Below are 26,886 nucleotides of genomic sequence, written 5' to 3'. Positions count from 1 at the left end.
CCTTGCTGGTTTCAACTCCATGGACACACTTTTGACATCAAGCACATTCTTAAGTGTTTTGCAAAATGGTAGGCTTCTCAACAGAGTAACTAGAGATATCAGTATCTATCTCCATCTTTTCCTGAGGAACCAGTCAGAGATGCGGGGAGCCAATACTTCAGCCAGAATTAACGTATTACTGGTTTCCAGCAGAGATCCTAATACTGTATATCAACAGGGTTCTTCTAAACAAGAAAAAAAAAATTAAGTTAGAAAAGGAAAAGCACAGCACGAACAAGCTATAAAGGTAGTAGAGAAAACTGGAAAGGGCTACTAAAGGCAAGAATTATTTTAAGTTAATCTCAGAGATGACGGGAAGTCAATACACAAAGAGGGAGGCACAAACTGAGTTAGCACAGCCAAGAGGCTCTCCTCCTGACTGGCAAGGTTGAAGTATTGGGCCTTTTGAGAAGATTACTAAACCAGTTAAAACTGAAAAGCTGCACAACTCATGGAGGAAACTCAGCAAATGAGCAGCTGCAACAGAAGGAATGTCTCAAGATGTAAAGGACAGTATTTCTACAGCACGACTGATGTAATGGACATAAACTGCTGTGGCAAAGGGTTTAAAAGTCTGCTACACGTGGTCATGTGTGGCCAGGGCTTACCTTGCCTGCCCAGAAGTGCTTGATGCTTCCTACCATTTAACAGTCCCTTTGCTTCAAGCTTGCAAAAACATTTCCTTGCTGTACAGCTGTAGAAAGGAGTGTCTCACAATCCTCCTCTGCCCCTGAGAACAGACTCAGGGTTAGTGCAACCTGGCCACAGTGTAATAGGAGGGAAATTTCCATAAACTGCAGAGGTAAAGGGCTGAGTGAAAAGCATCTGAGTCACACAGGAGCTCACTCAGCTGCACAGTGTACAACAGCCTTTGTGCAGAAGCATTCATTAGATACCAGTGTAGGTACAGTAAGACAGAAACACAGTGTCATGTGATGTGATATGCTGTCACCATTAAGGTAGGATGTGACACATACATTTGGAAAATATAAACTACATTCACACAGCTTCAAATTGAGAGAATACACGGCAAGCCAGCCTGAATGAACAGCCCTGCCTTCTTTGGAACGTGCTGACATTGATAGCACTGATCAGACCAGCTCCTAATTATATCAATTTATAAACAACACCCCAATATTGTATTTGCAACATCTTCAGCTTTGCTCAAAGCACAATACAGTAAGGGAACATTAAAAACATCAAACTAAAATGACCATTCTGCAGTTGATTTCTGATTATACAGGACTCATCTTGCCAGCTGCTGAAGCATAACCAAAGGGATTTGGCTGCATTTCCATGCTCTGAGCAGAGAACGGTCATGACAAACCTGTAGGTACTGACTAGCTGGCCTATAGAACTGCAGCTTCAGTTTGCTTGGGGTCAGGAGCCAACACCACCTTACACTGTGACCATCTCAGCCACAAAGTCTGTCAGAAACAAAAATTTTGTTTGTCCTTGATATTGTGTTCTCCACAGTTTTTGTGAGCACTTCACTCATTTTGTCTTAAAACAACTCCAGAACAGTTCAGCTATTTCCTTTCCCACACAGGCCAAGTATTCAAATCTTCAGTGCCATCTGAAAGACTACTAGTGAACAGAGGAGAGGTGGTTTCTTCCTAAAAACATCTATAGTTTCAAGAGAAAATAGTAACAGATATTATTTAAACAAATACTTAACTTGATGTGTTAAGTTTCAATGCTTTTTAATGGTCGTCTTTTTCCATCTTTAAAATATATAAATATTTTAAATAGGAAAAATTGTTATGGGACTAAAACAGTTTATGCACCTAAAACCCTACACTGATATAAATTTACATGACAATCACCAGATAACTCTGGACAGCTTTGACCCTGTGACATTCCAGTTATTTAAAAAAGAAAAAAAAAAAAAAACAAGAAACAAAAACCAACCTATCCTAGGCATGTTTGGACAACTTTCTTCTTTGGGCAACAGCATGTTTGGACAACATTTTTTTTGGGCAACAGCATCCTTTCACCATGTGTTTACCACTGAAACTATTAAATGTCTCAACAGTTATCCAGAATACTTACATGATCTTGAAAACATGGCCAAAAGAATTCAGTTGTGTTGTGTAAGGCTACATGAAAAAATTAATACGAGAAGAAGAACTATAAATGTGTTTCTTCAAAAGTTCTGGTCATCCAAATAATCCTTGTCTTATGCAAGTGTATCTACTGCTTGCAACAATTCTGGAACTGGGACTGGGATGTATTTCTGTAACAGCAGTTTCCTGAATTCTGCCATAATATCCCACGGGCAGAATAAGTTGCAAGAATCTGCACTGCAACACAGCTATGCAAATTTATGTCAGCAGAAAAAACTCATTTAACGACCCACTGGAATTTAAAACCATATCTTCCAAACTGAGCCCTGGTACCTCTACTTTAAAAAAATAAAGGTCCTCCTCTTCCTGCTATAGAAAAAAGCTGATTTTTCTCTTAATGCATTTGTTTCAAAGTCCTTTCTTATCAATAAAGTCTTTCCACTATGTGTATTAGGAAAATAAATATGACTTTCACAGGTCAAAATGCTATGTTAAACCTGTGCTTCAAGACAATGATGTCTTAGTTCCATACAGGAAAAAAAAAAAATTCCAAGTTTGGTCAGAGCTGTGCAATTTTTCTTGTACATGATAGGCTAAATGCAAAGCTGCTGGGTTTGCATATATTGATGGTGGTTGATTCCTAGTAGAGCTCTCAATTATCTTAATCAAGCCACAATAGAGATCTGGGAATATTGCAGGAAACCCAGCAAAGGTCTCTGCTCAATGCAGCACTGTGAGAAGTTGGCCACATGACAAAGTGCACAGCTACAGGAATAAGAATTTCTGTTGTGGATATAATAACTGCTGAGCCTCATCTCACTCTTCTGGATAAAGCTGGTCCTGCTCAAAGGAGGAGTTTCAAAACTAGAGGCTGCAATCCTCTGGGTTGTGTGAACAATTGAGCCTTTGGAAAGGCTCTTTGAAGACTAAAATAGTGAGATTAATCACTCAGAAGACAGCAAAGGAACAATAAAACCAGATAAAAAAGAGATACATCAGAAGCTTCTCTTTTCCCACACCTCAACAGACAGAATTGTAGGGAAATTCAGATCTATTGTCAGCTAGGAAACACAAAACCAAGTAAATAAATTATAAAAACATACAAAAGGGAATTATGAATCCATGCCAATCAGTAATTTTAAAACATGATTCAATGTATGCTGAAAAATTTGGGGAGAATTAAAATAGGAAGGATAACTGACCCATGAAATTTCAAGTCCTGTGGACCAGATTTTAACAACTATGAAATCAGGAATAGTACCACATGCATGGCAAAGAACAAAATACTTCTCCATTCTTTCAGTGGAAATGGTAGTTATTGAGTCAACATATCGGGCAGTGTGGCCAATATCCTGAAGAGTTATAAAAGAAATTTTGATGGAAAGAACTGTAGGGTGAGCAACATGTCATGTTCAAAACTTTTTTTAAGTCTCAGCATTTTTATTTTGTAAGAAATATTGACCTGCTTTGGTGACAAGACCACCAAAAAACAGCTGTCATGCAATTAGTGGCATGGGGGGTTTATTAACAGAAAAGGCTCAGGACTATGTTAATTTACACTAAAATAGTTACATTTTTAACAGGGTTGTTACTACTGGAAAAATTGGAAAACACTGTCAGTATAGAAGCAGCTCAAGGAGGGTGGCCCTGACTTGAATGACCCTGAGGCCCAAAACATTGAAGGTGCATTAAAATTTATTAGCATGAAGTCCAAAAATGCAGTGAGAATTTCCTCTACAAGCTGGATGACTATTAACTGCAAACAAAGCAGGAATCCTTCTGTGAACCTTTAGTCCTTGAGCAAGTGTTGTGTAGACAAAAAAAACAAACCCTGGAAATATAACAGCAGTTGAAGCACTAATACTTCTTCGAACATACTGTATGCAACATAAATTACTAATGTGAATGACAATTATTCACATCTTTTGTCTTCATTTTGCTCCAACTCTTCCAACATCTCTTTCCTGGGTCGTCTTTGTTCTGATAGCTTAGCAGAATTTCAGTCAATTAGAAGGTCACCAATACCAAAAATGCTAGGAGCAGCCTGCTGCACAAAGACTCATTACTAAGTCTGAATTCTTCTTTTTAGTGATCTAGGCACAAGAGGCATAAGACCCTTGGGAATATTTTTCAAATCTACATGCTCATGCAATGTTAGACCCATTCTCCACAACTCCCTCCTGAAGAAACATTTCCCAAACAGGGATTTTCAGTATCCCAGATGCGTCCTGAGTTCAGAACAACTGTTTCATTTTAGGAATCCCATACTGTAAGAACCTAAGTGCTGCTGGTGAAATGGGACATGGCTCATTACCACATCTCCCCAGCTGTATAAAGCTGCAGAAAGGCAACGGCCTTATCTTCCTCTCTTGTCCAACAAAAGGCTCAAAGCTGTCACGGGGGAAAGGGGAAACGCACTGCACCCAGATGTGCACAGCTGATTACACTGGGACCAACACTGCTTTTGACTCTGGACCGCCAGAGCAGAGGAACCCCACCGCCCTGTCTCCTAGGAACACATCGTAGGAAGGAAGGAGGTACTAGCGGAGGGTGCGGGAAGTGCAGCCAGTGCAGGCGTCACCGCCTCCAGCCCACACTGGATTTTCAGCGAGTGCCCCAAGAAAAAGCGGCTGATTACTGCCAGCCTTGACCGAGCCCTCTCCTCCCATGCAAGGCACACAGCTTGTTTCACTCTTCAAAAAACCACAAGGCCTCTTTTCTTTTTGGGCAAGCAAAAGAGAGGCCTTTTTGGCAACTCTTAGCTGGCAGAATACACATCACGCTTCACCCACTGACCCTGTCTGAGGGTGAATCAAAAACGGTTCTACAAGCGTGTGTCCCACCCGGGATTTCTGCACTACAGGGGTTCCCTCAGGACCTGAGCCTTCCTGCTCGCCCTCTGCACATCCCACTGCAGATGCCTCCAGCAAAACTCTGATCTCTTCCCTTCTAGACCACTTTTCCTTTTAAGTGGAAAGGACACTCTCAGAGGCCACCGTCAAGAACAGAGAGACCAGATGGAGTACACAAGCTGCTTCCAACTTCCTCACGCCCAGTCCTCACAGTACTCTCACAGTCCCCTCCCTGCCTCTAAAATCTCCCGCTGTGACCAGCCCGCTCCGCTCCCCGTACCTGTTGCAGCCCTTCGCACTGCTCCAGCCGGGGCTCTCCAGCACTCGCCGATCTCCAGCTCGCAGGAAGGACGCGGGCAGGGCTCTCGCTGCCGGGGGCGGCACTGCCGCTGCCAGAGCTGGGCGAGCCGCCCCCCTGACCCCGGGCAGGGCGCAGCTCTCCCCGCTCGGCAGCGGCGTTGCCTCGGAGCCGCGCAGCCGCCGGCGGGGCTGCAGGGAGCCGGCTGCCCGGCGATGCACGAAGCCCAGCCTCCGCTGGCTCCTCGGGAACCGCCGCTTCCAAACGAACTTATTTGGCTTCCAGAGGTACCTGGGGGGCAGACAAAGGGAAATTATGTTTTGCAATGTCGAGTGTGCGTTAACTATTCCCTGAGTTAACCGCATTTGACTTGCTCTTCTGTTGGACCAAACTCCCCGTCTCCTGCTGGAGTCATTAATCTGTACCTTCTCATCGTTTGCGCAGAGGAGAGTTGGTTTGTTTCTCCCTTTCCACCCCCTTCGCCCCCACTCGCAGTCCCTAAAAACTCAACAATTAAAAATGTGGGTTTTCCCTTTAATTCCGCTATGTTGTGTAATTATATTCACATTAGAAATCAATCAACATTGGTCATTACCATTAGTGATATGCTCATAAAGCAAACAGTAGACATGCTAATGAACTGAATGAAACATAATTTCTTGTTGTGTAAACTCATGCTCAACGCTAATCAGCAATAAATTCAATCAGACATTACATACATCAACTGAAAACACATTAAAGCAGGGTACAGAGCAGCGGCTGCTCGTTTCTGGGGGCAGCGCGGCCCCGTATCCGGAGCAGCCCAGCAGTGCCACGGCCGCGGGGGCCGGGGACGAGGCCGCCGGAGCCCTGAGGAGACACGACCTCCCTAAAAGGGACCCCTCGGTGACGGGACCGTTCGTGGCTGCTCACCGGCCGTGGCGGGGCTGCCGGGCAAAGCCGGTCCCTTTTCTGTCTCCAGCTCCGCACAACTCAGACAGCAGTGCCCACAAGCAGACCCCGGGGCCCGTCCGGCTCCGCAGCTTAAAACGGCACCCAGGTCCAGTTCCTTCAGCTTGGTTACCCCCTCGGAGCACATTATCCTCCTAGGACCCGCCCCCGGCCCTGCGGCTCGCCGGGCCTGGCGTTGCCCAAGCAGAAAGTGACCTTGCCTCACCCAATGAGGCAGAATTGGGTTTCCAGAATGAGAACGGGCTCCGAGCAGGTGCAACCAAACACTCATTTAGCATTCCCGCACCATAAACACGGGTCCAAAGCACCGGCCACGTGTAGACATTGCGATGGTTGTAGGCGTGAGTGAGGCCGGCTGGCCTGGGGATGTTCCGCGCCCCGTTCGCCCCGTCGGGGCAGCGCCGGCCCTGGAAGCTGGGCAAGGACGGCTTCCCCCGGCCGCCCTCCAGTCCGATCGGGGTGCACCTTCACAGCCTTCATCTCCCTGCCCGCCGGGGGCGCAGGGATGGCAGAAAGGGGCTGTTTTTAAACACAACGCTTCTGGTGAAGTAAATCATCGGGCAGCAGCCCCGCCGCCGCTCGGACGCACCACCCGCCCTTCCGAGCACCGAGCCCGGGGGAGCTCCGGGCCGAGCTGGAGACGGGAGGCAGCGGGACCCGCCCGCCGCTCCGGGGAGCCGGGGCGGGGTTCCGGGCCAGGCCCCCCGCCCAGGACACCGGCAGGGGCTCCCCGGCCAGGCGAGACAGCTGAGCGCCACGGGGGTTCCGGTGCGGCGGCGCCTTTACCTCCTCAGCCAGGACGCCGAAACTCCCGCTCCACCCCGGGCGGCCCCGAGGTGCGGGACTCGCTGAGGGGAGCATCGCTGAGCGGGGTGGGGGGCTCGCTGCTCGGGCGCGGAGCAGACGAAGCTGTTTCAAGCAGCCACGGCGGCGTTTTGTAACAGCCGCAGAGCAGCGATTTGCTGTGATCGGAGTAATGTAATTTCCAGCTGCACAATATTAATGAGACGCTCAGAACCAGGGGAAAACTTTCAGCGGAAGGCGGCGGGTTTATTTGCTTCGCGTTAAGGGAGAGGAGGGAAAAGGAAAAAACAAAAGACGAGCATCAGCATCATCAGTCCCCGCAATTGCGGCGATCGCCGGGATCCCCCGCGGCGGGCCCAGCCGGGAGCTGCTGCCTGGCTCCGGCGCGATGAAGCGGGGAGGGCACAGGGACGCCGTCCTTTCTCTTGCAACCCAGTAGTTTTTGCTACCCCCCCCCCTTTTTTCCCTCCACTGCCCACTCCCCGCGGTCACGGGCGGCAAGGGCGGCTCCTCTAGCCCTAACCATACTCTTCGGGTGAGGAGGGCGTGAAGGGGGCGCGGGGCTGGCAGCCGGGCGGGAGGGAGGCGGCCCAGTGTGAGAGGCTTCAGGGGACAGTAATGAAGAGTCTCACGTTGAGAGAGGAGCGTGAGGCCGGAGAATGCGACCTGTGGGTTGCCTTGACCAGTTTGTAACTCCAGGTGAAAACAGCCCGGCTGCCTTCCGTCATTATTTCTTCTTCATAAGACTCAGTTGTTCCCTCGCACGGCTCCTGGCCGGCGGCCGCAGGTGCCCAGGCTCCCGGCGAGCTGCTGGGGGGTGTTGAGGAGGGCCGGCCCGCGCCTTCCCCGCTCCTGCGGGGCGCGAAGCAGGGCCTGGGCCAGGCGGCAACCGCGGGGCCAGAAGGCGTTTTGGCCCCTGCGCCACAGGGTGACAGAGGAGTAGGAGCGGACGGCAGGCTGGTGTATTCCACTTGGAGTTCAAGGGCCGCGGCCATCCCGGCTCCGGCCGACCCCGCTCCCCGCCGCCGCCCCTCGCAGAGCGCGTCCCTGCCCGCCCCGCCGGTCTGTTTCCAGGGCAGAACCTGTGAATAAAGCGAGAAGCGTTGCTTATTGTGCTCGTATTAATCCCCCCCTCCTTGGAGCTAATTAAATTCCTCCCCGGGAGCCGGGGATTCGCGCGGCTCCGTTGGTGCCGCAGCCGGGGCAGCCCCGCGCCGGCCACCGCCGCGCTACGCACACAGCCCGGGGGTCATTTCACCGATTTATTTCACATTAAAGTTTAGATACAATCAAATCCTCGGTACGCACCTTTTAATAAAAGTAGTAATCTCTTTGAGTACTGCAAAATTATAGCATTTATATCTCCAAAAGACGGTAAACAAATAATACCAGCGAATCAATAGTACCAGCATCGAGTGCACATGGTCAGGTGGTTTTAGGCGGCCGTATAAAACGCGATCTGGTTTAGAGGATATAATACAGATAAATGCTATAAATAAGTGGATATGAGAGACGGCGTGAAACTTCCTCCCATTGATGGGTCCGCTCGGGCTGCCGGCACTGCCCGCGGGGCTTGTGGGACCCGTGCGGGCGAGCTGCGGGCAGAGGGGCAGGGGGCTGCACCCCTGAGCCGGTCCCACGGCAGCAGCCCGGGGACGCCACCGACCCTCCTCCCCCCGCCTACCTGCATTGAGAAACCTTATTTCTGGTTAAGAAAAATAAAAGTCCCATTCAAACTTTATTGAATTAAAGCAAAAATTAATTTTCGATATTCACACATATATTACAGAGTAATAGTAAAAGTTCAATATACTTCCTGGCATTTAGTTGGGCCACATTGTACAAGAGCAAAACAAGCATCAAAACATTTAGCAGCCTTAAATTTCACAATCACTCAGAATTACATAGAAATATTGAAATACTCTAGTCAGCCTTGGCTGTGGATAGTTCTTCATGTAGAAATTTTTCCTTTTGCCAGCCAGTACACAGCAAGAATTGCATTTTCCTTTCCATCATGGCATCCATGTATTCAAAAAATACTTTGCTTTTTTCTTTTTTTTTAAAAGTTAAACTCAGAGAAAGAGTCAAGATTAACATGTTTTAAAAACAAAACTACAAAATATGCTGTAAAGGACAATGAAAATATCTAAAGTCTACTTGTGTGAGGCAGAAGCCATGGGGGAACAATGGCAGATTACACCAATGACACAGAGATGGGAACTAATTTTGTGGGAGGAGAGAGAAGAATATAAATGGGGGTTTGATCAATTATAGTGTCTCCCGCCTGTTGGCTGCAACACAACAAAAATAAGTAGTAATTCTTCAAAGCAGATGTACACAAACCTAAGCAGGATTAAGCTTCTTTAATACTTGAATGTAAAAAGTCTGCTGTCCATGACTCTTCAAACCCAGCTCTGACTTGGGAATTTGTAAGAGATCTCTCCCTTTTCTTGGATGAGAAGTGATTTAAAGCGGGAACACTAGAAATCCAGAGAATGTTGAATACTTCCAGCCTCCCATCAAGTTTCCTCTCTCCAGTTTTAGGTAAGCTCTGTCTCCTTTCTCCATCTGAATCAGGACTCCGTTGCTAGCAGCTTCTCGTGTCACATCTTGGTCCCCTGCAAAGGCAGAAATCACTGGCCACCCATTTAGCATCAAACTCACCTAAAGAGCAAGATAAAACAAAGCCCTCTGTCAATTAAAGTCAGACAATGACACCGCTGGGGCTCGACTAGCAGGCAAAATGCTTAGCTAAGAAAAGGCCTCTTTTGACAGCTGAAACTCTAGCCTCATAAAAAAGAAATACCAATCTAAACCCAGCTAAGGTATGTACTCCAAAGGAAGAAGCCTTTCACCACTGTTTTAGACCGACAACCACATCAAAACACCTGGTGCATATAAAGCAGGACATTGATCTTATTTTGGAGAATTTCAATAGGGTGCCTGTGTTTTCAGGCTATGAAAAGAGGTCTGCTTGTACTTATTGAAAGATGGCTTTATGTGAAACCTCAGAGACAGCGAGGAGCAGAGCCACAGCCGCTGGAGTCAGGGCCTTTGAAGTGTATTCAAGGGATAGTTTTCCTTTGTTAGGCAGCAAAGACAATATGCCACAACAGAGTCAATAAGCTCTGCTAAGCTCGCGTTAATGATCCCGGAACTGCGTACCCCACGTTAATAATACACTACCTGCCCAATCTAAAGGTGGTAAACCACTTGCACCAGAACGGTGCTATATAGCTGTCCATTCTCCTATGCAAAGTGCATATTTATACAGTCAGATTTCCTGTCTTGGTTATGTTACCTGGCTTCAGGCCGGTAATTTATTAACCCTACCTAGGGGAGCGTATGCGTTGAATCCCATAGAAAAGGCAGGTACATATACAGCAGCTGCATAGACATGCACAGATTCATCATCGTTTCCATGCCATAGGCACCTCCCTGAACCTCAAACCCCTATGGAACCTCAAACCCCTATGGAACCTCCTGCCACAGGAGAGTGTGGGTGAGAAGCCCGCCAGGGGCCGTGGGTCCTATGGGCTGCGTGCAGGGACGTTCCGGCCAGCGCTCCGCGACACTGGGCAGTCCGAGTGCCCGGACAAGGTGGGAGAGGGCGGCAGGCGGCCGGGACGGCTCATGCGGACAGGGGCCGAGCGGAGGCCTGTTGGGGCTCCCCGGCCCCTTGGGCACCGACCCTTCGAGCGGAGAATCGCCGCAGGTCTGCGCTCCCGCAGCGGCTCAGGGACACGTCCCACCCCACCGCCCGCACGGCCCTTGCCCGCCGGGCCGCCGACCCGTCCGCTCCCTCCCGCGGTGCCCGCGGAGCTAGGCGACGGCGCTCGGGGCTGACCTGGATGGTTTGCCTGTTGTACACTTTCACCACGTGAAAATTGAAACTGTAAATCCCTTTCCTGGGCGCGATGAAAGTGCTCCGCTCCGAGTCGAAGTTGCTGCCGATATTCACTAGTACCTGGGAAGGGAAGAGCACCATCAGCACCAACGCGGGGCTACTGCCGCCCAGCCCCGCGGCCACCCCCGGCCCTCAGCGCCTCCCCTCCCGCGGGCAGAGCCCCGCAGGGCGGCGCGTCCCTGGCCCGGCCCGGCCCCGCCACCGGCCCCAGCAACTTCCTCCCGCGCGTCGCACCCCGAGCCTCGGAGCTCCCGAGCCCGCCGTACCCGCCCCACCTGGTCGAAGTAGATGATCATGGTGCGGTTGCTCATCTCGGAGGGCTCGTGGTTGGTGCTACGGATGGCGGAGAAGGCGACCTTGGCGCTGCCGGAGCGCACGGAGATGCCGAGGGCCGTGCCGGTGGGGTCGGAGGTGGGGTTGGAGTCGCACACCACGAGGCACTTGCCCTCCAGCACGATGGGCTCCGTCTCGTTCTGCCCGCACGCCACCCACGCCGCGCCCAGCAGCAGCCCCAGCCCCAGCCCCAGCCCCGGGCCCCGCATGGCGCCGCGCTCCCTTCGTTCCGCGCCCGCTCCCGCGCCGGGCGGCACGTCCGGGCTCCGCTCCGCTCCGCTCGCTCCCCTGCCCCGCCGCGCTCAGAGCGGGGGCCCGAGCGCGCCCCGCCGGGTGGGAAGCGGCCGCGAGGAGGCACGGGAGCGCCGGCACACATAGCGCGGCGCGGAGCGCTGCGGTGCGGAGCGGGGGCCGAGCGGTTCGAAGCGGAGCGGAGCCGCCCGCCGCGCCGAGCGGGGCTGAGGGAGGCGGGCGGGAGGCGGCGGCGCTGCCGGGGCTGCCGGCGAGCACAAAGACGGCGCGGGGCGCGGCCCCGCCTCCCCACCGGCCCCGCGCTGGCGTCACGCCCCGCGCCCGCCTCCGCCGCCCCGGCCCAACCGGCGGCCCCGCCGCGCGCCGCGGCCGCCAATGGGCCGCGCAGTCCGCCTGCCGCCGCCCGCAGCCGCCGCTTTTGTGGGGCGGCGCGGGCCGCGGGCGCGGGAGCAGGTGCCCGGCAGCCGCCGCTCCGCACCGCACCGCGCCGCGCAGCCCCGCACGCGTAGGTAGGAGCGCCGGGGCGCGGCAGCACCGCGCGGGGCTGAGGTGGGGTGGGGCTCGAGAACTTCCGCGGAGCAGCTCGGACCGGGGCGTCGGGCAAAGCCGGGCTGAGGGCCCCTTGGGCGGAGCGGGGTCGCGGCTTTCGGCGGTGCAGCTGAGCGAGGCAGGCTGGAAGGGAGCGGGCTGCTGGCGGGGCAAGGCCTGCCACCAGCCTCCGAGCAGCCAACGCATCACCGGCTGTCACCCCGCGCCCCTCCCTCTGGAGATCGCACCGAGGGATGGGATACCACGGGTCCCCCTTTCAGAAGTGTCCAGGCTCCGCTGTCATCTTCAGCCGCCTCGTTCGCATCCCGGGGAGGAGCAAACCGCAAGGCTTCCCGAGCAAGAAGCTCCGAAAGCGTCTAGAGGCTTTCCTGGCCGGCAGAGCAGCCCGCTGACAGGGAAAGTCCCCGTCCGGGCCGGGACTCCGTGCCCTGCCCCGCCATGAGTCCAGCCCGGAGCGCGCGTTTCGGGCCGTCGTTGTTCCTTAAAGTGCAGAGATTGCTTTGTCTCGGCGGAGGTCTGACCAGTATTCGTTCTGGATCATCATCAAAAAATAATCACCCGGGATCGTAAATGAAGAGATTAGAAACAAACGACTGGAACAGAGTTATTTTCTAACTGGCAGATCTGTTTACAGAGTTAAACTTCAGAGATAAAAACTTTTATGGAGTTTGTAGCATCTTCTCTGAGAAACTGAATGTCATCCAAAACTGGGCTCCAGTGCAAATCATTATGAATTTTGGTAAAGGCTTTACTTTATTTTATTGTGCTCTTCTGATTGTGTGATTCATAAGTTTTTTTTACGTGGGAAAGCGATCTCTCTCTCTGAAAACTGCCATAAATAAAATTTTATTCATATAACTGCCCTGCTAAGTTAAATGCGTGTCTGTAAAGTTGTTCAGACAGGGTCTGTGAAGTATCAGTCTGCCCGTGGGTTGGTACTGGCTGACTGTGAGGGGACGGGATGTAGCGGTAACCAATGGCATCAGGAGTGCCTCCTCAGGGAGGGTCAAAATACTCCGCACTTTAGATGTTCGGCAGTGAAGCAGTCTGGAAACCAATGTAGTGGCAAAACGATTTTAGGGGAAGAACAGTCGTCAGAAAGGAGTTGGGGAGATAATATAACAGAAACGAAAATTCTCCTGAGAAGTAGAAAGTGAGTGGGTGGAGCCACAGCCTGTTAGAAGGCGTGTTATATTTTACCTCAAGACATGAGCTCAAGATTACAATGCCTTATTGTTGCAGACAGTCTTAACTGAGTCTGAAATCATAATCAGAAACTTTAAAATAAAATTAATATTTCTAAGGGGCATTAATAAGGCTAAACCAAATAAAAATTAGTGAAAATGAGCATTTTGCATTCTTGTCAGTTTTGGTGAAATGACTTGGGGAAATGGAAACTGAAGGGGCACAACTCTGCCCTTTAAGTATTCTGAGTGCTTGACTCAAGAAAAAATACATGTTCTTTCAACACACGATTCGTAAAAAATATTCATGTATTTCTCATGTAAGACTTCTTGTGCATGACAGAAGTCAGTTCTCTCATGCTATAGAGTTTTTTAGAGGTATCTTGTGGATTTGAATCCAGGAGGGTCTGCCAGAGCTGGAAGTTGTTTGGTGTGGTGACCCCTTGGCAGGAGGTTGGGTGGGCCTTCTACCCCCAACTTCCTTGACTACTCCAAGGGCTATGGTGGATGGAGTTACCAGAAAGAATAAGAACAGGGGGAACTGGAAAGATGAACAAAATTGTCACTTTATCTCACACAGGAGGTAAGCAGGCAAACAGGGAGTGTGCCAAAATTCCTGTGCCAGACACCCTTGTTGTCAGCGACTCTCAGTCTTGCACACTTGACTAGCACTGTAGCACCAGCTTCTGCAGCTCTGGCTGTAATAAAGTAACACCTGCCATGCAAATTAGACCTGACTTCATTTTCATTAAATGTCACATGCAGCACTAGGCAGTTCTGTTGATTCTCTCTGTATTGACAACAGCCTCTGACTTGGAACAAAGAAGAGATGCTCAGCAGGAGGACGTAGGGACTGATATATAAGCACATGGTATAATTAGTGGTGTGTGGCAAAGAGCTCCCCATCTAGGAGCGGAGATTTGCAAATCCAGATGTTTATAGAGGGCCAGGGATTAAGTTACCCCATCTAATTATAAAATTGCCTTGTTAGTCAATGTCTTTGAGATAGAAGAGGGCAATTGTCATTGAGATACAACGGAAATGGTGTCGAGGTGTCAATAAACTGTAATAGCTGTTGGGGATGTTAGTCTGAAATGGACATATTTATCAAACAGAGCTCTTTGGTGTTTGCTTTTAAGAAAAACTGTTGTGAATATGGCAAAAATATGTGAACTGTCCACTGTGTGGTAACTAGCCCTGACCTCAGCATTGACAGATGGATCGCAGGCTATGAGTTTGTAGAACTCCCCTAATGTTTCACCCAAGGTTAAAGGAAATAAACCAAACAAACAACTTGGACATAATCTGGAGTGGAAAAAATTGAATGATCCTTGTTAAGTCCCTGAAGCATCACTTCAGGGCTGGTTACTATCCTGCTCAGATCATGAGAGAATTGCTTATTTTGTTCCAGAAAAAAAACTATGGAGAGACCAAAATAACCTGTTTTTTTACTCTTACAGAAGCAAGCTTAAAGCTCATAGGTACTGAAATTTTATCTGTAGAAACCAAAATATAGTTTAGCCACAAAGCAGCAGCAGCATTACCCACCCTCCATTACACTCTCAGTGAGCCTTAATCCTGTTTTAGGAAAATCATCCTTAAAACTCAGTCTCACTACACATTTAACTTTAGCTTCACTCATGAAGAAAGCCTCTAAGGGGGACAAGCATAAGCTTCTCTGAAAACAAGTACAGAGAAATCTACTGGAAACCTTTATTTTTCCTTCAAGAGAATAATTTAGCAGGAGTTTAGCTTGCTGTTTATAAATTCACCTTTTCACAAACTACTTGCCATTTGATTTAATCCTTCTTGAATAAGAAATGCAAGGCCTGGTCCATAACTGGATAACTTATGTGAAATGCAGTTTGTTCACAATCCTGTAAATGCAGTTTGTTCACTGCTATATTAGTTTATGAAGTATAAGCAGCAAAAAGCCATTCAGGAGTTTATATATGCCCATATAAACTCAAGATACCCGTCTTCCCAAGCATCTGCTGGGATTCTGTACAAAGTCTGAAGATGTGTAGAAATGAGATTTAGAGCGAAACAGCTCTTGCTGATCCATACTGTGCCCTATCCACAACCACCTGATTTGCTGTTGTAAGAGAGGTTTGCATGTATTTGTGGCGACTGGCTTGTGGTGTCACCTTCAGCTTCCATGGCAAGCAATTAAGGTATCTCAAAGAGGAGGCTGAGTTCACTGAGAGAGTGCACAGCAGGAGTAGATGCACTGCTAGGGTGCCATCCAGCAGAACTATCTGAAATGTTCCACACTGTAGAATAAAAAAGGCCCGGGACCTGCCGTGCCACTTGCCTGCGGGTGCAGGTTTTAGTCAGCAGAGAAAAGACAGAAAATGGCACAGACGGGCTGGTTCAGGGGGCAGGGGAGAACAGCACCAGGCCAAGGGAATTCTCTTGTGCTCACTTGTGCTTGCAGGAGAAAGAGGACATCCCTGAGGGTAAAACTCATCAGTAGCATGGACACCCAGAGAGTGCCTGTGCTTTTCCACGGTATGTGCCTGACAACAGCTGCCAGGTGATCATTTGTGTATATTCCTGTCTCAACCTTCTGTAATTTTATTTGATCAAATGAAACCAGGTTGCTTCCCAACATTAATCATGCACTTCTTCCTACAGAAAAATAGTTCTGATTTTTACTTTCAGATCTTGCTTCTGAGAGAATATCAAACCTGCGCCTTCACATGTTTTGTATTATTAAAAAAACTTGTGATAAAATGTTGACATAAAAATTTAACGTTTGCAGTTCACATTTGTGGCAAACCCAAGTCTCAAGAGTGGGAATTTTTGATGGATACAGGTAGTTAGAAACCAGAAGGTCAAAGGGGAAAGGGTTACATAATCTTAACCAAAGTGGGGATTGCAGCAGTAAATTAATGTCAAATTACCTTTCTTGAAGGTTCATTGGGCTATATGGGTAGTGAGGTTTGTATATTTTGAAGAACAACACAGCTTATTAAGATAACTTAATAATAAATTTCATCTGCTGCATTTTACTGCTTGCCTGCAATACAGTATTTGACTTCTGATCTCCCATATATATTACATAGGGCAACTTTAGAAATGGGAAAGAATATTAGTTCACTGCTAAGGGCATTTGAAAACACCATGCCTGAGACAAATAGTAAACATTCTGGTTTATACAACCATAATTGTCCATATGCAGTACAGCACTATCAGGCTTTTTTTTTTTTTTAAGTAACAGTGGATTTCAGTCTTACCTTGAGATGTCTGTTTTACAGCTGCATTTACTGATGGCATGCACAGCAACATATCTCTGTTGCTGTATTTACATGAGATAATATATTATTTGCATGGAATATCAGCAGATTTTCTTTCAGGTACAAAAATTTCCTAAGTGAGCGATGATGCCAAGGTCAGGAGCTCGATTTGTTTTTCTTGTCATGGACTTCTGTCAAAACAAGTGCATTGTTACAAATGAACAACTCAAACTGGAAATTAGTTGCCATTCAGATAGGTAATTATATTTTAACAGGGCAAAATCCCAGCCCAGGCTGCCAGAGAACACTCAGCTAAAGCCAGAACGGGCTGGAACAGCTTGTGTGCTCACTGTATTTGTAAATGGGGCCGCCTCGGTCATGCTGCCTCTTCAAACTTAAAAGAATTAAGACCAAAGCTGTCCAAATGTTAACTGAAACTCCTTATAATTAAGGGTTATTAGGGGCCATTGGCTGGCTTTATTTTCTACTGCAGTGCACTTGTATTTGTGGATTCTATTTATACACAGAATTAAGAGTTCTGTTTGAACAGGTAATCCAATCTCCTCTGTGTAATTTAGCCAATGATTTTTTTTTCCCCCTGGCTCTTAATTTTGGCTGTGTTTCATGATGTATGGTGCAACAGCAATACTAAAAATAATCTCATTCAATGTACTTTATCTGAAAGGATAAATCAGACCACCTTACAAATGCTGGGTAAAATTCTGTTGTTTTTTTTACTTACGGAGGAAGCCCCAGAGGTGCTGAGGGGAATTTTCCGTGTGCATCTTTCCCTCTAGTGGCTGCTCTTCTCGGGGAAAAGCAGCAAGAGCAACACTTCTGCACTTCTATATTGAGTACAAAGGGATGACAGGATGGAGGGAAGGAGACAGGTAGACAAACTTTTTGGTACTAAGAAATTAAAATCTCGTGATGAGCCATATGAAGACAAAGATATAATAGCCATGGATTTGACCATATTTCCATTGAAAATGCAATGTGCTCTTGAATTGTTATAGTAATTTTGATCAGTTGCATGCAAGACCAGCTTCTCAGCCACTTTATAGTCTCTCACATGGATCCTTTTTGTTGGTTTGTCACATTTCCAGTGCTTGCAGGACTCATGGCTTGGAAAATATCTCAGTGACAGCCCATAAACCAGCTGTCCCTTATGTATCCATTCCACACACTTTTCTCCTGGTTGCTACATGCTTTCTTCCTTTTTGTCTGTCCTTTTCTTTTTGGCAGCTAAACCCACAGCCAAGTGTCCGTGTTCGCTGTTTCTTTTGGGCTCTTCCTGCTCTGGGATTAGTGCCTATCACACACCCCTGCACCCCTTCCCAAATTGCTGTTAAAGGGATGAGTTAAAGCCATAGACCATGACTGTTTGGAGGATGAGGTGGCTGAGACAGCACTGCAGAAAATCAGCTGCCTCAGGTAGAAAACAAGGCTGCAGGGGCACAGCCACCACGTGGAATATTTCATTAGGACTTATTTCTTGTCTGCATGCACCAGTGGGTGCTCACAGGCAATGAAGCCCACGCACTGTATTGCTCTCTGGCCACCTTTTCCAGATGTTGGACCAGTGGTTATGTGGAGTTTAAACACCTCAAATGGAGTAGGCAGAGAAAAAAATATCAAACAGAGAGGGAGAAAAAACATGCTGTAATTTCATTCATAGCTCACATGGATGCCAACCTGAGTTAGTTTTCCAGTCCTTTAGCTGGAGACATATTTTTTCCCCTTTGCTTTCTCTCGCCCTTTTGTTTTCTTCTGGTTTTGCTAGTTTTATAGCAGGGTTGCTCTCTCCAGCCAGACTCATTTATTCTGGCTCAGAACAAAATAGGTCTTTGTAACCTACAGTAGCTGGGAGATTCCCTTAACACTTGTCGTTTACTGCTCTGACAGTCTACAGTAACAAAGGATATTAGATACCTCCCCTTATTCACTGCCCACATTGGACATATGTGGTACCTGGCTCAGAAACTACCACAGGGCAGCCCCAGGGTGCATCCCAGGGCACACTTCCATCAGAAACCAAATCTGACAGGACTATCAGATGTAGGAGTTTAACTCGCAACGTTAAGTTACAAAAAATTAAACTCCTGAATTATTAGTATTTCATTAAGGGCTTCTTCTGAGTAACTTATTTGTTATTCAACCAGTTAAAAGTGTCTGTAGCCTTTCCCGGAATAATTTAGACCAACCCATGGTTAAAAAAAAAAATTAATAATAATGGATTACTTACAAGGTCTTTGGACTTCTACTGGGACAGTTTTTCCCACACTTATTTCTCTTTAGGTTTGAATGGGAAAATTATTAGTAGTTAGGTCTATCTTCAGCAAAAAAAGTAAAATAGTAAATTCCATCAAACAGCTACTTTTTATCATAAAATTTTACAAAGTCCCCACCAGTGAGCTCATTAGTGTAAATGATAGAGCCTTATCTCAGGTTTAAAGTCAGCAGTTTTCCTTAGCTACCAAGCAACCTGTTTTCTTTCGTGACGTGGTAATGGAGGACCTTACTCCAGGGAGCAGGGAAAATTTTCCTCTCTGTTCTTGCAGGGCACTCGAGTAGGGCTGCTAAAAATCAAGCAGACTGAACGGGATTTCTGTACTGTCGGTATCCTTCTGGAAGCCTTTTCTAAAAGGAGCAGAGCCTTTGTTGGGGAGAGAGTGCACACTGCACCACAAGCCTGTTGTGAGGGGCAGATGATGGAGGAGGAAAGCTGTTTCTAAAGAAAATAATAGATTGTCCCTATTCTACCCTCCAAAATCTTTGTGGCAGGCAAGCACTACATGACATACACATCAGTATCCCAGGATACCATCACTGTTCCTCACCACACACTGGTACCTTACCAGAGCTGGGGGCACTGCAGAGTCCTGCTGGCAGTAGACACGGGTGATGCAGGTCTCCTCCTCAATTTCCAGGAGCGCCTGCAGGGGTAGAGGGACGGGGAATGAGGTTGAACTGTTAAAGACACTGACAACTACAGATAAAGATAAAAATGGTCAGTTGCAAATGATTACTTCAGTGGCAAAGAGGAAAAAGGGGGGCAAAACCCGGAGCACCAAGCAATTTCTCCTGACTTTTGTCTGAAAACCACTAGCCTGGTAATTGTGGGGTAAACGTGTCAGCCAGCACATGGCCACTGTGCCATGCTGCTTACTGAACTCTGCTTTTCATGGATAGTGATCTCTGCATTCAGCACAGTGCATCAAAATAACTCTAATGAACATGGTCAGGGGCTAAGGCTGGATTGTTCAGGATGCTCAGTGGGTTTGTTCCGAAGGGGGGGGCTGTCATTATGGCCAGTGTTCATCTGCTGCTTGCTGAAATCAGAGCATAGCACATTTCCATCTTCTGAGCACTCCGGGTATTTTAAAGAGTTGTTTGTGGCTCTGAAGGAGAGCCCATCCCCCAGTACTCATGCAGGCACGATCCCGTGTGGCTCTGGGCAGCGCTGGGGAGCGCAGCTCGTGTCTGCCCCCGTGGCTGCGGGGCTCCCAGTGGGTGCCTGGTGCGCCGGGCTCCTGGCAGGGGCCGGCGGGCGACAGTGGCTCTGCTCCGACCTCGGCAGCAGCAAAGCTGCGGGGCAGGGGGGCTCGAGAGGGAAAATCCGAGAGCTGCAGACTGGAGAGCCTTTTCTGGTGGAACACGAGCACTCTCCAACAGTACAACAAACAAAATAACAAACTAGGGGATGTGGGCATGCGGATTTTGGAAGTTTGAGTTAATAAAGGCTGGAGGAGCGTAACTGTGCCATTTCTGAAGGAAACCTGCTGTCCCTAGAGCCAAGAGCTATCTAGTTAAAGAAAAAAAATCCTGGAAACAAGCCACCTTAACTTGGAGAGGAAAGAATATCTCTCAGAAAAAAAAAAAAAAAATTGCTTCAATTGACTAATTGGAGCACCGTTGTTTAAATATTAAGCTGTGAAACAAAAAGTCGCTATTAATTTGCCTGGGGTGAAGGAGTGAATTCTGTCCTCCCAAATCTAGATTTCTAATTTTGCAGCCAGCTGGGCCTGTGTTTCCCCCCACAACAGCATCGTTTGATGTGCCGATTCCCTATAAAGTTCCATCCAAAGCCTATCAGGCTCAGAGTCCACTTTTTCTTTCATCTTCTCTCAACCTTGAACTTACCTCACCATCCACGGACTTGAGTGTTTTGTGTCATTTCTGGAAGTGCAATTGTGCTTAGATTAGGGCAGAAAAAGAATGAAGAGAATTGTTTCACATGAGGAGGACTTTTATATTTCCTTTTTTTTTCAGGTTCACAGAGCACAGGGAAGTGCCTCTGTGTTGCAGTAAGCTCTGGGTCTGGTACAAGGCTCAGGGGAATGGAGATTTTATTTGCTGAGCATTGCAAGGACCCTCTCCATGGCACCTTGGTGACTGAGACATACAGGCAGATCTGCTCTTCCTCAAAGGCTAAATCTACTTGGTTTGAAAACTGCTGATGTAGGTGAACTTCTGAAGAGATGCAAATTGCACTTCATGTAATTGTGACTGCTACTTGGGCCTAATTCTTCTTTACATGGGAGTATTTTTGCACATATATTAAATACCACAATGGTGGAAAGAATATTTAATGAGTATGGGTACCTAGTTCTTCATCTACACTGCTTCTACATGTACCTTTCAACCCCTGAAACAAAAAATCCAAGTTAAGCCTGTCACAAGTATCATGTTCTCTTACATATTTATTCCTCTAACTATATCCACCAGCAGATTGTCCATCAGTGCTGCAGGCAGCTTGTGACAAACTGCTGTTTCAGTAATTACTGAAGGTCTGTACCACATTTGTGATGCTGTTCACCGGAGGGGTTCAAACCTAGAAAGACAGACATCATCATTTTTCTTTTGAAGCTGAGACCAAGCCTGAGTCACTGGGCTGGCCACTGACTGGCTCAGCAGATCAGCAGTGGAACCACACATATTGTATTTATTGAATATTATGAGGGGAACAATGAGAAGTAGGATGGTAACAGCAGTGATACAAAGGGAGCGACACAGCACCAGATAAGGAATCCAGTCAGGTATTGGCCAGCCACCAGCATGAGCATATTTGTAACAAAGATCATTTGAGGGTCATAATCAGGACATAGAGGGAATCTGCTTTGTTTGCACATCATCATCACCATTGTTCAGCACATCTTTAAGGTACAAAAATGCACATGTATTTTCCAAGGTTTTAATTAAAAGTACGGGTTTTTTTTCACACATAAATTCTCTATTATTTTTGCTTGTCAAGTAAGCTGGGAGTTCTAAATTTACGTTATGTAAAATATTTACCTACAGAGAAACCTAGCTGCACTGAATGACTCTGCACCATACCATTTTCTTCCAGGGTCAGCAAAATTCTTAAAGGCTGAAGTGTAAAAATTGTGTTGCATTGCATTTGCGCATTGCCTTCCCTTTACCCACAGACACTCACCTCACTTGCCTCTGTCCTTTTGCATACTTGGGTTTATTTACAAATTGGCAGTAAAGTGCTGTAGTCTCTTTGACAGTTTGCAATTAATTGCACACAATCTGTTTAGGTTTCAAGATGCACTGTTCATAAATGATGATATATTCCAATAGGCAGTCCAATTGGCTGCTTTGCATATTGCATATATTTTTCATATTTCTGAGACAGGACATATGCAAAATCATTTTACTGTGGCACAAACACAGGAAAGATTATTTGGAAGAAAGGCCAGAGGTTCTGTATCTAATTCTTCCACTCACCCGCTGCAGACTGTGGGTAAGTCATCCAATATTCCTCTGCCTTTCTTCTGCATCTGCACAAGGTTGTTTATTCTTCTAAGAGCTAGAATTTGGTGAATGAAACTGTAATTTATTATTATTAATATATTCCAATAAATGGTGTTGCACTGCTCTAGCATTGCTTTGAAGTTCGTATTAGAGAGTATTAAAGAAATAGAGAATTAGAAGAAAAGATAGTTAAGTCCATCTGATACGCCTGCATGGAAATGCTAATTGTGAAATAACTTCCTCAGAACATGAAACTGATAATGCTAAATGGATCCCAGAGCCTTGACCAGCTTCTTCTCTTTTCACTTGTCTTGAGTAAATAGTGACATGAGTCATGTTGTCCCAAACCACTGAAAGCAACTTTTACAACATAAAGCATTTAAATATGTCAATAAATACCTTATATTGACATAATATCTTTCATCATTCTTACAATGAGCTCCTATTTACTCTAATTTTTTTCTCTTTCTTCCTACCCTGCCTTCATATTTTGAATTATGGGCTACTCTCAGAAAAGTGACACACTTTAATGATACATGTAATACTATAATTGAATCAAACTACTTTGTTTCCCCAAAAAGCTATTTTTCATTTGCTGCCAGGCTGCTTGTTTATCCTAACATTGTCAGTCACATCAGGCAAGCCATCTTAGTAATAAAATAGCTGTTGTAGAAGAAGCATTATTGGTTCTGTGCAGGGCTTTTTAGCAGTAATTATGTACAGCTTTTAGTAATTTTGAGAGTCACCCAAGCATCATTGATACAACCCATTTGCAATGACATGTAATGATGCCTGTGTAGTATTTTTACAAGCAAAATGAAATAAGACATTTTGGTGGTACCATGTAAATTAGCCTTGAGGCTTGCAGTGCAATGCTCATCAAGTGTGTAACATTTAATTACAAGACCACTGAGCATGAGTGAGGTCCCCTGAGCTTTTCATCCCCACAACAGAAAGATTCTCCCACTGAACTGATGATTTGAATCCTCTCATCAGATGAGGAGTGAACTCACTGCTCTCTCAGCAGGCCAAACTGGCATTTAAGGGTCTGATGAGTTTCAGGACCCTATTTGGTAAAGTACTTCATGGACCTACTGCTGCTTGAGATCCCTTGTTGAATCCCATCTGTGAGGAACTGAGAACTGCACTTGACAAAAATAACATGTCAGGAGAAAGGAAAGTTTACAAGAATTTAATTTTAAAAATTGATTGAAGTTAATTGAATTAACTTCAATTGACGACAAGAATCAAATAGAAAACTAATTAGCCATTTCAAATTCCCAAACTGATGCTGTTTTCCAGTAAGAGAGAAAACATTACTCTGTAGCTTTGCTGGAGATAGGAGTTTCATTTTCAGTATCTGTTTAGTACAGCAAATATATTTGCTAACTTACTTGTTATAGACAGCAATATAGACAGCATTAGGTATGTGTTGTCCCAGTTCCCTAGATGCTGGAGAATGAGAAGTCTGAGGGACTTGCTGCCCTGATGGATGTGGTAAGGGACAGCTGCTGTTAATGTTCTGAAATGTCCTGGCTTCCCAACACTGAAGTGTTTCCTTTTTATGCAAATAGCAGTGACAACAGCATGCTCTATCTTTGCTATTTCGTGATTAGTGTTTTCATGTGCAATCAATAAATCCCCAGAGCCTCTCTCTGAAATGGCCATCTTACTCAGCCTCTCCAGTAGGGAGGTCTATTTAGCAGCAGGTTTTCAGCAGACCAAAATGTGGAATCAATACCCTGAGAATAATCTGCCCACTTGTCCTTATGAAATATTTGTATTTTCCCATGCAAGTTCTAACAGACTGAATGACTTTTCCAATATGTAAGGGTTTAGTGTCTTGTATGGAAATGCATCAACTACACAATTGCCAGCACATCTGAGAGGATCTCTCAAGGTCACTACTGAATTGACTGAAGAGCTTCAATAAAGCTTTAAAGTCCAGTCATGCAGATACAGAACACCCACCTTAGTGGCTACAAACTGCCTGTGAGCTACTACAGTGCGTAGGTGAGGGGAGTCTGGGTAGGACATGGAGCTTTTCTCTCCTGAGCTCACTCCACACCACTTCTGTTGCCTGAGGCAAAAATGGGACCCCTCTCTGCTGTGTGCATCCCTCACCTAGGGAGGGACAGTGACTGCACCTGTTTTCTCAGTAGTTTTTACCTGCTGCATGGTTTCAGCCCACTGTAGGACAGGAACCCCCTCCTCAGTCTGTCCTTTGGGCAGGGGAATCCTCTGCATTCTGTCCCCAAAGTGTCCCTATCTGGTTGTAATTGTACCATGACACCATTTTTTCCTTTCAAAAGTAAATACAATAATATGGTTATTAATAATTTTAATAATAATGGTAATTTAAGAGGACTTAAAAGTTATTCACAATTAGTTTCTTTTCCTGACTCCTTTAATATAGCCCAAGAACACAGTAATCTCCACATGTCTCTTCTGATCCAGGATATATCTTTCTCATCCTGGCTTTCAAAGGGGAAGCCCTCAGCCAAGGATCTGAGGTCATATTTTCATTTCTATCCTGGTTTCCTAAGGAAATGAGGGTCATGCCATTACTGTCTGTCTGTCTGTTCTTATTTTTCTGTCATATTGCCTTACAGGAACTTTTGAGCCTGTCAGCCAACCTAAGTCAGAGTAAAAAAGCTTTCTAGGTCTCAAGAATAAATACATGCCTGTAAGACTTTGTGGCCTCTGTTGGCTGGGGAGCAGAAGGACACACAAATTAGAGCTCTTGCTGAGCAAAGGTGAGGGAAACTCAGCCAGTGCCATCTGCTTGGCAGCAGCTATGGACAAACCAGGGCTGGCCACTCACCAGCATGAGGCTAAATTTGGACAAGGCAGGGCAGAAACAGCTTCTTGGCTGGCGAGGGTGCAGCGGGGGATCCAGCTGCTCCCAGGAGTGGGACGCTCCAGGAACACAGGGCACCTCTCCCTCACAGGCATGTCTCTAGTTCTGTGCTTCACAGTGGTAATTACAAATCTGTCATTAAATTCTGCCTTCCCTGCCAAAATAGTCAGGGTGTTTTGCAGGTTACACACAGTGATACCATTCCTGTTCTAGAGAGATTACAATTTAGGGATATAAATTATACTCATTCCTAAAACCTACTGTCCATCTAAATTTTGGGTTACAGACTAGAGTATAATCTCATGGTATCAAAATCATCCAGAAATTCTCAGATAGAATCTAATCCAGTTTTTTATGTAGCTGAAGTAAAGCTAGCACTGAGTTTAGTGATGCAGGACCAAACTTGGGCTGTATTTGTATTTGGTTAGTAGCCCTTGACAGGATAACATAAGCACATTGTTTGCATATACTTCATATGTAGCAGCACTGTTTGGTAGGAAAAAGCACAGAGAGAAATTCCCACAAAAATAATTAAAAAACCAAACAACCAATGATAGCAAAGAAAAAAAATTCACCTTGAAAAAAGTCACAAAATCAATAGATTATGAAAGCTATGCTGAGGCTTCCACTGCTATTATCTCAAGGCTTTATTGTCAAATATCAAGAAATCATTACTGCAATATCAAAACAATCATAATAACAATATAAAAACTCCACTCAATCTGTTCCTGCAGGGATCTGATCTAAAAATCCACAAGAAAAGAACCAGTTGCTGTGAAAATGGCAGTTAGCCAGTTCAGTCATCCTGCCAGCCTGGTTCTATAACTGTACACCAGCCACTGCACTTCAGTGCCACCACTGTAGATAACTTCAAAAGAAGTGTTCAAGCAAACAAATTATAACTAAACCAGACAAAAAATGAAATCTTTTGGAAAGGCTCATAACTGCTACTATTGGGTGCTGTATTTGTGGCTTTTGCTAGATAGAGTAACCGATACCTTATAATTTAGAAATTATAACTTAGACACTCTGCCTTGTGTCCTCCTGTACAAGGCCAGTTTTTATCAACTTAAAGGTTCTTCAGATTTCCTTACCTTGAAAGCAAGAGTCACTTCAGCTTGCATGGGAAACCTTCTTCCGTGTTGCTCAAGGGAATGTAGCTTTAAGGAAAACAAGTTTCTATATGAAAGACTTCTATTGTTGGAGACTTCTGTGCCTTTAATGAGTACTTATGTGTAGTGTTTTCAAGACTCCTCTTGGAACCTACATGCAAATAGAGGTTGTAGTTCATAATGGTCTTTGGTGCATGGGAGAGATGGGATGATGGGAGGAGAAGAGGAGTGAATGTCATTCTCCATTTTTTAGTATAACAAGAAAAAGTTTTCTGGTCCAGTTTATCCAGAGAGATCTGCTTCATTCTTGTTTGACACCAGAACCCCAAGTCTGGCCTGAGATTTAGAAGCCCACTCAGCTCTTTGCAGTGTACTGTTGTATTTATCAGATATTTATAAAAGGCTCCTGTATTTAGGGACAAATCATAAATACACACTAGTAACAGATGTTTGCCTTTTTTAAGCTTAAATAAGTAGACCTCATTATAATTCCTTTATAATTTGTAAAATTTATACCTTTTTTTTTTGTGGCTTTCTTCTTGAATGTGTGGGTAGCAGATGGCCCTTCTGAATTCCAGAAAATGCACAGAGTTGACTGACTAGATCAAAACAAAAAGTTTTAAAAACTGAGGGATGGGCACAGGAGTGACAGGGTTAAAGCAGGATGCTTTCAGTTACAC

General features: G+C 46.3%; 1 protein-coding gene and 1 long non-coding RNA gene across 3 annotated transcripts in view; both read right to left on the bottom strand.

Moving 5' to 3' along the window:
• Window positions 1-7,094, bottom strand: part of LOC104687449 — a 31,652-nt gene extending 24,558 nt beyond the window's left edge. Inside the window, exons 1-2 of one of the 2 annotated variants that reach the window (XR_005602902.1) lie at window positions 6,993-7,094; window positions 5,238-5,546 (exon numbers count right to left, since the gene is read on the bottom strand). This is a non-coding gene — a long non-coding RNA (uncharacterized LOC104687449). Of the gene's footprint in view, window positions 1-5,237; window positions 5,547-6,167; window positions 6,318-6,992 lie in introns of those variants that run through there. The other variant, XR_005602901.1, reaches the window with a different exon arrangement.
• Window positions 7,095-8,259: 1,165 nt separating this feature from the next.
• On the bottom strand, window positions 8,260-11,814 carry CBLN1 (cerebellin 1 precursor). The gene is made up of 3 exons (XM_039558431.1): window positions 11,193-11,814; window positions 10,858-10,977; window positions 8,260-9,674 (listed from the first exon to the last, which is right to left on the bottom strand). Exons 1-3 carry the CDS (start codon window positions 11,457-11,459, stop codon window positions 9,477-9,479), a joined length of 585 nt encoding a protein of 194 aa, XP_039414365.1. The 5' UTR covers window positions 11,460-11,814; the 3' UTR covers window positions 8,260-9,476.
• Window positions 11,815-26,886: the final 15,072 nt, after the last annotated feature.

Source organism: Corvus cornix, chromosome 11 (assembly GCF_000738735.6).
Source record: "Corvus cornix cornix isolate S_Up_H32 chromosome 11, ASM73873v5, whole genome shotgun sequence".
Classification (NCBI taxonomy): Eukaryota; Metazoa; Chordata; class Aves; order Passeriformes; family Corvidae; genus Corvus; species Corvus cornix.
Note: the sequence above shows the minus strand (reverse complement) of the source record. Positions and strands in the feature narration are given on the sequence as shown.

Coding starts and splice junctions, on each gene's coding strand:
- CBLN1 (XM_039558431.1), bottom strand. CDS start 11,459: ATGCGGGGCCCGGGGCTGGGGCTGGGGCTGGGGCTGCTGCTGGGCGCG. Junction 10,978..11,192: donor TGATCATCTACTTCGACCAG/GTGGGGCGGGTA, acceptor TTCCCTTCCCAG/GTACTAGTGAATATCGGCAG. Junction 9,675..10,857: donor ACAACAGGCAAACCATCCAG/GTCAGCCCCGAG, acceptor CTTGCTCTTTAG/GTGAGTTTGATGCTAAATGG.